This window comes from Aotus nancymaae, unplaced genomic scaffold (assembly GCF_030222135.1).
Source record: "Aotus nancymaae isolate 86718 unplaced genomic scaffold, 86718_ANA_hifiasm-v0.15.2.pri h1tg000025l, whole genome shotgun sequence".
NCBI lineage: Eukaryota > Metazoa > Chordata > Mammalia > Primates > Aotidae > Aotus > Aotus nancymaae.
This window is the reverse complement of record NW_026988438.1, coordinates 30,023,012-30,032,679: the sequence shown is the minus strand read 5'-3', so window position 1 is coordinate 30,032,679 and position 9,668 is coordinate 30,023,012. Positions and strand designations below refer to the sequence as shown.

The 9,668-nt window shown below is 46.5% G+C and overlaps 1 protein-coding gene across 6 annotated transcripts in view; it reads right to left on the bottom strand.

Moving 5' to 3' along the window:
• NOD1 (nucleotide binding oligomerization domain containing 1) overlaps nucleotides 1-9,668 on the bottom strand; it is a 54,228-nt gene that overhangs the window by 11,183 nt on the left and 33,377 nt on the right. For 4 of the 6 annotated variants that reach the window (XR_010344077.1, XM_012475131.3, XM_064380495.1 and 1 more), the window contains 4 exons: nucleotides 8,936-9,019; nucleotides 6,481-6,564; nucleotides 4,610-4,693; nucleotides 1,417-1,500 (listed from right to left, as the gene is read on the bottom strand). Coding sequence is in view for 4 of the 6 variants with exons in the window: in XM_012475131.3 (XP_012330554.2) it covers nucleotides 1,417-1,500; nucleotides 4,610-4,693; nucleotides 6,481-6,564; nucleotides 8,936-9,019 (336 nt within the window). In the remaining 2 variants the exon portion in view is untranslated. Of the gene's footprint in view, nucleotides 1-1,416; nucleotides 1,501-4,609; nucleotides 4,694-6,480; nucleotides 6,565-8,935; nucleotides 9,034-9,668 lie in introns of those variants that run through there. The other 2 variants (XM_064380497.1, XR_010344078.1) reach the window with 2 other exon arrangements.

Sequence of the window (9,668 nt, the reverse complement as noted above, 5' to 3'; positions counted from 1 at the left end):
CAACTATAACACCAGAAAACTTAGGTGGAGATCTTTGTGATCTTGGATTAGGCAATTATTTCTTAGATAAGACACTGAAAGCACAAGCAACCAAAGAAAAAAAAAGATAAATTGGATGTCATCAAAATTAAAAACTATTGGCCAAGTGCAGTGGCTCATGCCTGTAATCCCAGCACGTGGGGAGGCCAAGGCAGGCAGATCACCTGGGGTCAGGAGTTCGAGATCAGCCTGGCCTACATGGTGAAACCCCGTATCTACTAAAAATACAAAATGAGTCAGGGGTGGTGGCTCATGCCTGTAATTGCAACTATTCAGGAGGCTGAGGCAGAAGAATCACTTGAACCCGGAAGGCGGAGGTTGCAGAGAGCTGAGATCATGCCATTGCACTCCAGCCTGGGTGACAAAAGCAAGACTTCATCTCAAAAAAAAAAAAATTAAAAACTTTTGTCCTTCAAAGGCCACTATCAAGAAAGAAGGAAAACTACACAGAAAGAAAGAAAGTATTTGCAAAACCTGTATCTAATAAAGGTCTAGCACCCAGGATCCATAGAGAACCCCTACAACTTAGCAATAAAAAGACAAATAAGCCCAATTTTAAAATGGGCAAAGGATATGGAGACATTTCTCCAAAGAAGCTATATAGACAGCCTGTAGGCACATAAAAATACACTCAGCATTGTTAGTTATCAGGGAAATGCAAATCAAACCCACAATATTACTTCACACCCACTAGTATAACTAGATTTAAAAAGATGGACAATAACAAGTGTTGGTGAGGGTGTGGAGAAATTGTAACCCACATACATTGCTAGTGAGAATGTAAAATAGGACATCCACTTTAGAAAACAGTTTGATGGCTCCTCAGAAAGTTACAGAATTCCTATATGACCCAGCAATTCTATTCCCAGGTATATTCCCAAAAGAGATGAAAACATATGTTCACCCAAAAGCATGTACAGAAGTGTTCACAGTAGCATTATGCATAATAGTGAAAAAGTAGAAACAACCCAAATGTCCCATCAACTGATTAATAAACTGTGAAATAGCCTTAGAGTGAATTATCATTTAGCCATAAAAAGGAATGAAACATGCTAGAACACAGAGACAAAAGGTCACATGTTGCTTGATTCCATTTATATGAAATGCCCAGAGTAGGCAAATCCATAGAGACAGAAAGTGGATTAGCAGTTGCTAGGGTCTGGGAAGGAGGATAGGAAGTGACTGTTAAATGGATACAGGGGCTTTCTGGAGTGGGGAGGGGTAGTGAAAACATTTGAGAATTAGATGGTGATGGTTGCACTAAAAACCTCTGAATTGTACACTTTAAGAGAGTGAATTTTACAGTATGTAAATCTTATCTCAAAAAATACTTTGGAAAAGTAGCATAGTGTGAAATTCTAAGGCTGAGTTACCTACCATAAATGCTTCAACGTCTGGTTGACTTTCAACATTTCTGCCAAACTCTCTGCCACTTCATCGCTGAGTTCATTTTGGGTCAGCCTTAGCGGGGGGAAAAAAAAAGGAAGTATTTACTCAAGAGAGCCTACTTGGCAGACACTGTTTTAGAGTTCACAGGAGTGGGAACCCAGCCCAAGGCCTCCAGCTACGTAGTTGATCAGCTGCTGAGAACTCAAGCCCAGCCTCTCAGCCCTACAAATCAATGGGACTCATTTCTAATGCAAATCCTGCACCAGATCTCCTATTTCTTAGCCTGGCTGCCTGCAGAGGAGGCCACCCTGCCTCTCCACCTTTGCTGAAGCCTCAGATTTCATGGAAGATGGGGTGCCACAGAAAACAAGGGCCAGTGGCCTGCTTCTCGGGTCTCCTCTAGTCTCAGGATCCCTTGAAGACCATTGACAGTGTGTTATCCAAGTCAGTTTGAAGACCTGAAACAGCCACCGACTGCACATTAAGCTGTGTTCAGTACTTTGCTCTGAGTTAACTGGTGAGGGACCCAAGTTAAGTGACTGAAAGTTCAGGAAGGCTCTCAATGGTTCTTAAAACCAGAAGTGGTCTGGATAAAGCACCAAAGCTCCTCAGTGTAAATAGGGTAGGACCCACTTGTGCCAGTGGATGAAAGAATCATTAGGAAGAAGAATAGAACAGAAAGAATATTTTTTAAAAAATCATTCCTTGAAGGGCAAGTTTGGATGTGTCTGTCCAAAATTTAAAATGTGTTTCACTTTAAGACAATTAGACTTCTAGAAATTTATGCTACAGTGTGCAAAAATATACACACAAAGCTTTATATATTGCAGCATACACTGTGGTATTATCTATCCCAATGTAAAATCTGAATGAGTTTAAATCAGAAAAAACTGATGAAATACATTGTGACATCTATTCAATGTTTCGCTGTGCAACTCTTAGGGAGAATGAGGTAGAATGAGGAGGGAGAAGAGCACAGCATTGACACCTGCCCCGGACTCAGCCTGCGCAGGTTTATATCACTCACGAGCAGGGTGATCTCGGGCAAGGGGCTTACGTTCTTTGGGTCTGTTTCCTCACTGGTGAATGTGAGTATTACTAATATAGATTGTATAGGGTGGTTGTAAGGCTGAGCGAGTTAATACAGGGAAAAGGTGTAGAATAACACATGGCATGCAGTCAGCACTTGAGGGCTTCTAGGTGTTAACATGACTGCTATCCATGTGATTTCACTCTCCATGGGGTACCTAGCCATGTCCAGAGGCATTTTTGATCCTCACCACCAGGAGGTACAGAGCAGAGATGCTTCTAAACCTTCTACGATGCACAGGATGGCCCTCCCATAACAAAGAATCACTTGGACCAAAATGATTCTCAATCAACAGTGTCAAGATTGAGAAACCCTAAAAGGGACATGTAAATTATGTGCAATCCGTGATTAAGATATTTTTAGGGCCACTTGTTGAATGCTGTTCTATTTTGCGTATCTTTGAACATACATAGAACAAAAGGCTAGAAAGGAAAGGTTATTTTGGAAAACACGAAGGGAGGTACTTTCACTTCCTCAAGACTTTAGTGTCTTACATTTTTTCCAATAGCCATGACTTTTCAAAATGTTAAATGATTTTTTTGAGGGGAAATAATTTAAGATGCGCTTACTGGCCAGCAGGCCTATTGTCAGAACTCTCATAAAGATGACATCGTGGCCGGGCGCGGTGGCTCAAGCCTGTAATCCCAGCACTTTGGGAGGCCGAGGCGGGTGGATCACGAGGTCGAGAGATCGAGACCATCCTGGTCAACATTGTGAAACCCCGTCTCTACTAATACAAAAAAATTAGCTGGGCACGGTGGCGCGTGCCTGTAATCCCAGCTACTCAGGAGGCTGAGGCAGGAGAATTGCCTGAACCCAGGAAGCGGAGGTTGCGGTGAGCCGAGATCGCGCCATTGCACTCCAGCCTGGGTAACAAGAGCGAGACTCCGTCTCAAAAAAAAAAAAAAAAAAAAAAGATGACATCGTCATTCTCGGTAACTAAGTTAGCAAGATCAAATGAGCACTGGCCTATGAGTAGCTAATAGGGAGAAGTGTATTACAACTCCCTCACCTGTAAGGGATTTTTTCTTTTTCTTTTTTTTTTTTTAGATGGGAGGGTCTGGCTGTGTTGCCCAGGCTGGTCTCGAACTCCTGGCCTCAAGTGATCCTCCTGCCTCAGCCTCCCAAAGTGCTGGGATTACAGGCGTGAGCCACTGCACCCAGCCACCTGTATGGAATTTATGATGCAGGCATGTAAATAAAATACAAATAAAGCAAAATAAAACATTGAATGACCATGAAAAAGGGAACACCAACAAAAAACACCCTCAGGAGACCACATCCATTTAGTAAGCGCCCTGGAGTGCAGAGAGGGAGCAAGGACTGTGGGCTTCAGGTGTCAAGTGACAGGTGAGCTGGATGGAGCACAAAGGCCAAACCCTGATGTGGAGACCTGGGGAAAGAGGAGGCTGCCTGGGGCAAAGCAGGTGAAGAGGAAGAAGGGACAGCATTTTGAACCAAGTGCATGGAAATTGGCTTCTGCCAAGCACATCTGAAGGTATCCGAGGACACCTGGACAGCATGTGTGGCCAGCCTTCTGGTTCTCCTGGGGCCTAGAAGGCCAAGGCCTCAGACCGGGCTCCTGGAGCCCACTTCCCCCTCCTGTACCTGATTATGCTTATGGAAGTAGCTATTTTCTTCTCTAGGAGGAAATTAAGTTATTAACTTAACTGAAAGGCCTAGAGCCTTTGCAATTGGGAGGCACCTTTTCTATTAAGATTCCAGGCCATGTGTAGCCCTTGAAATAATTCCTGAGACCCAAACCCTTCAAAATGACTCTGTACCAGGTGCAGAGGCCCACACCAGAAATCCCAGGGCTTTGAGAGGCCAGGGCGAGAGAACTGAATTCAAGACCAGCCTGGGTAACATAGCAAAACCTCATCTCTACAAAAAATTTTAAAATTAACTGGGCGTGGTGGTGGCTACCTATAGTCTCAGCTATTCGGGAGGCTGAGGTGGCAGGATTGTATGAGTCCGGGAGGTCGAGGCTGCGGTGAGCCGAGATCACACCACTGCACTCAAGCCTGGGCAGCAAAGCGAGACCCTGTCTCAGAAAAATAAACAAACAAATGAAATGACTTGAGTTCTTACCACAGTATTTCTAGAGATGTATTCTGCTGCAGGGCCCTTGCAAGGCTCTTTCCTCCTTCTGTGGAGATGCCGTTAGATGCAAGACTAGGAAGCAACACAGTTGGGGTGAATTATTAGAGACACATCTACATTTAATCTTGGCTTCAACCTCAGCACAGCTGGGAAGCCTCTGCCTGGCCGTGGCCCCCGCCCAGGCTCCCTTGAGTCAGGATGCAGAACTGCTCAGCTATAGCAGTGCGCAGGTGTTGCTTCCCCAGAGCCCACACAGAGAGCACAAGGGCAGGCCGGACGGGAAATGGGCCATCAGCACGGCCTGCTCACACAGCAGTGGGCTGGGGTAGGTGTCTCAGGTTTCTGTACATGGGCTGGAGGCTGGGGTGGCCTGGTGAGCTATGCTTCCAAAGGCTGGCCCCATCAAGGTACCCCATCCGCAAGACCTGACGAAATCTCTTGTGCTATATTGCCCCCACCTTCTGGGACTCTCTTTCAGTGGCAGAAAGGACAGCATCAGAACACACCAAGGCCCCAAGATTTGGCCAGTGGCCTAAGCAGAGGCTGGGTAGGAGCATCCCTGTTTATAGAGAGGAAGAGTCCCTCTTTTCTAACATCATCCTCAAGACAAGGAAGGGGAAGGAACCTGCTGGCCAGCATCTTACTAAGTTTTATCTGCGCATAGGAAACCCTCCCCCACCCCAAGGGGCATGCAGGGATGGCTGAGGGGCTGGAAATGTCCTCTGTCTTGAGGAGGGTGGTGGCTGGCTGGTGTGGGACCCATGCAGAATTCACTGAGCTGAACGAACACTTAAGGTGATTCCTCAAGGATCTAGAACCAGAAATAACATTGGATCCAGCAATGCCATTACTGGGTATATATCCAAAGGATTATAAATCATTCTACTGGCCGGCTCACATTTGTAATCCCAGCAGTTTGGGAGGCTGAGCTGGGTGGATCACCTGAGGTCAGAAGTTCAAGACCACCCAGACCAACATGGAGAAACCCCGTCTCTAATAAAAATACAAAATTAGCCAGGAGTGGTGCTGCATGCCTGTAATCCCAGCTACTCAGGAGGCTGAGGCAGGAGAATCTCTTGAACCCGGGAGGTGGAGGTTGTGGTGAGCTGAGATCATACCATTGCACTCTAGCCTGGGCAAAAAGAGCGAAAATCTATCTCAAAAAAATAAAAAATAAAAACAAATCATTCTACTATAAAGACACATGCACATGTATGTTTACTGCAGCGCTATTTACAATAGCAAAGACTTGGAACCAACCCAAATGCCCATCAATGATACACTAGATAAAGAAAATGTGGCACATATGCACTATGGAATACTATGCAGCCATAAAAAAGAATGAGATCATGTCCTTTGCAGGGACATGGATGAAGCTGGAAACCCTCATTCTCAGGAAACACAGGAAGAAAAAACCAAATACCACATGTTCTCACTCATAAGTGGGAGATGAACAATGAGAACACATGGACACAGGGAGGGCAACATCACACATCAGGGCATGTCAAGGGGTGGGAGGGCAACAGGAGGGGGAGTATTACGACAAATACCTAATGCATGCGGGGCTTAAAACCTAGATGACAGGTTGATAGGTGAAGCAAACCACCAGGGCACACGTTTGCCTATGTAACAAACCTGCATATCCTCTACATGTATCCCAGAACTTAAAAAAAAGAAAAAGAAGAATGTGCTTTACTAGATGGCCTCTTATGCATCAATAAAAGGTTTGACAAGAGTAAGGAAAATCACACACGCAAATCCCCTCCTATTAGGAGCTCTAATCATCACCCTTCCCCAGCAAACCTAAAGTACCCGGGAGGGACCAGGTTGGCCCCTGGAGACAGCAGGGCCGCAGTTACCTCAGGGTGGTCAAGCTGGGGTGGTTCCGCAGAGCCTCTGCGAAGGCTTTTGCCCCTTCATCCCCAACTTGATTGCCCCACATCCTGAGGGAGGAGACAAGACAGTGAATGTTAGCTCCCCTAAACACAGCCGTGCCCACCCCTTCTTTTTTGCCAGTGGCCACAGCTTGATTCATACTCAACAGGCAGATGTTTGCGCTCAGTCCCTGGACACTAATTCCCTGCACTGGCCTCTGAGTGGGCTGCTCTGGATTTCAAATTCAAGGGGTGATGTAAGATCGAAATGCAGGGGAAGCCTTGTGAACAGAGGCCATCAGCAAGTGGCACAGTTAGAGATGGCGCCTCACTGTGAGCTCCGGAGAGCTTTCAGCCCGGTAACCTGCGCTCATGAGAGAAAGCACCTGCATGTCTCCCATGGAGCACAGAGGTCTGCAGAGTCCTGAAGGGAAGGCCGTGTGCAGGTGCTGGGTTCCCAGCATCTGTTCAACTCTGGGCAGGGTCAGAGACATTCCTGAGGACACAGTCTTCCAGGAGACAAAGAGCAGGAAGTGCCTTCAGAAACCCTGTCAGCAATGTTCCTGTCAAATAAAGAGGATGTCACCCAACCAAGCTCTGCAGCTATGGCCATCTTGGTGGAGAGCTGTGGTGTTAGAGCTGTATTCTCTCCCCCACAGCAGATGCAGAGAGGCTCTGGCCAAAACAGTCTGCATGGTAAGATGGTGGACTCCGGTCCTGGCTCTGCCATCTGTTACCTGTGCAAACTTGGGGCAATTGTGTAGTCTCTTGGACCTCAGTCTCCTCATCTATAAAGTGGGATACTTAGAGCACTCCCTCGTGGAGTTATTGTGAGGATTCATTGAGCTATAACAGATGCAAAGCACTTAGAACAGTGTGTGACCGACAAAAAGTGCTGGCTGTTCCTAACAGGATCAGTGCACACTGTCTATACACAGCAAAGCAAGTTCGTGTGGCCCACTCTCAGCGCAACAGTGAACACATTTGTACCAAGCAAGCTACCTGCCTACACCCTTCCAAGTATGGCTTGCTGAAACCCAAAATAAGAGTTTTCAGTGTTTTGCTTAGATATATGTATCTACTATACAATTGAATGGCATCACATTTTTAATTTAGTAGAAAACTACTCAAGGCATGAGATTAAATGAAAACAGAAGGATAAAACTCTGTACCTAAAATCTGACTCCTACTATATTTTAAAAAAATAGTACAGAGAGAGAGGAAGAAAGAGAAAGTGAGAGAACTTAACTGAGCTCAAATGTTAACAAGAATTATTTTCTGAGAAGATAATTTTTCTTTTTCAAAGTTTCCAACTAAAATTACTTGTGTTCCTTTTATAATCCAATAAAAATTATAATGATATGAAAAGTTTTAAAAAGCCTCAAGAATCAAAACCACAATGAGATACAATCTCTCATTCATTAGGATGGCTACTGTCAAAAAGAGAAAATGGCAAGTGTTGGCAAGGATGTGGGAAAGTGGAACCCTCATGCACTGTGGGTGGGAATGTAAAATGGTGCCACTACTGTGGAAAATAGTACAACGATCCTTCAAATATTAAAACTTACCATGTGATCCAGCAATCCCACTGCTGGGTATACACCCAAAAGAACTGAAGGCAGTCCCTTGAAGAGTGATTTGCATGCCCAAGTGCCCAGCAGCCTTAGTCACAATAGCCAAAGCATAGAAGCAACTCAGTGTCTGTTCTTAGATGAATGAGTCAAGAAAATGTGGCACAGCCACGCAATGGAGTATTACTCAGCCTTGAAAAAGAAGGAAATCCTGGCCGGGCGTGGTGGCTCATGCCTGTAATCACTTTGGAAGGCTGAGGTGGGTGGATCATTTAAGGTCAGGAGTTCAAGACCAGCCTGGTCAACATGGTGAAACCCCACCTCTACTAAAAATACAAAAATTAGCCAGGCACGGTGGCGGGTGCTTGTAGTCCCAGCTACTTGTGAGGCTGAGGCAGGAGAATCGCTTGAACCAGGGAGACGGAGGTTGCAGTGAGCCGAGATCAAGCCACTGCACTCCAGCCTGAGCAACAGAGGAAGACTCTGTTTAAATAAAAAAAAAAAAAAGAGGAGGAGGAAATCCTGTCACATGCTTCAACATGGATGAACCTTGAGGACATGATGCTAGTGAAATCAGCCATCCCCAAAAGGCAAATACTGTATGATTCCACTTATATGAGGGAAAGTAGTCAAAACCATAGAGAAAGTAAGTCGAAGGGTGGCTGCAAGGGGCAGGGGAGCGGGCGGGGCCAGGGAGTTCCTGCCTGATGAGCGCAGTTTCAGTTTTGCAGTGTGGTGAAAGCTCTCCACTGTGTCTCCCAGACAGCGAGCCCCAGGGGTGCTTCTGGTGTACTGATGTATGAAAAGAACAGCAGGTGCCTATGCACACACAGCAGGTTATATGCACACACTCGTCCCCTTGTACTCACCCAACATCAGAGATTGATTTGCTGTTCTTCACAGCCAGGGCGAGACACTTCCCTCCTTCACTCGTGATTTTGTTTTTTCCCAGTCTGCAGAGAGAGTCCTGCAAATCAGCCCCCAGCTATGCAGGGGCTCCAAAGTGGGCCATCCTCCTCCCCAGCACACAGCCCCTTCCAGCCCCATCTTGGGAACTGTGGACTTTCTTCTGGGACCCACAAGAGCCATGCCCTGGGCCCCCTCTCAGGGAGGGACCTGAAGCCCTGAGGACAGTCAGTCAGGGTTCCTCTCCAGGAGATGGCCCATAGTCTCTGCAGAAGCTCAGGGACCTGAGCCTCCCTGGGGTCCTCTAAGTGGCCAAAGCAGCATCACTGACTTCCCTTGGCAGACCAGGGAGGCCCCACTTTGACTGCCAAGGGTCAAGGTCTGTGGCTACAGTCAGAACAGGACCAGAGGCTCCATGCCTGGCACACTGTCACCCCCTGGATGGGACACATCTACAGGAGGGCAAAGGCCCAAATTCTTGCTTCCAACCAGACAAGAAACTCCCTTGGGGCAAAAAGACCACCAGAAAGGGTGAGAGTCCTTTCTTCGGGTTAGTAGTCAACAAAATCAAAATGCCAACCTTTCCCCTACCAACAACAGGTGGCCCTTCCAGAATTCAGGCCTCACGGATCACATAGAGGTGTCCTTATCTGACCAACATGGCCTAGGGACAAGTGAAGGCCTTAGGATGAAAGC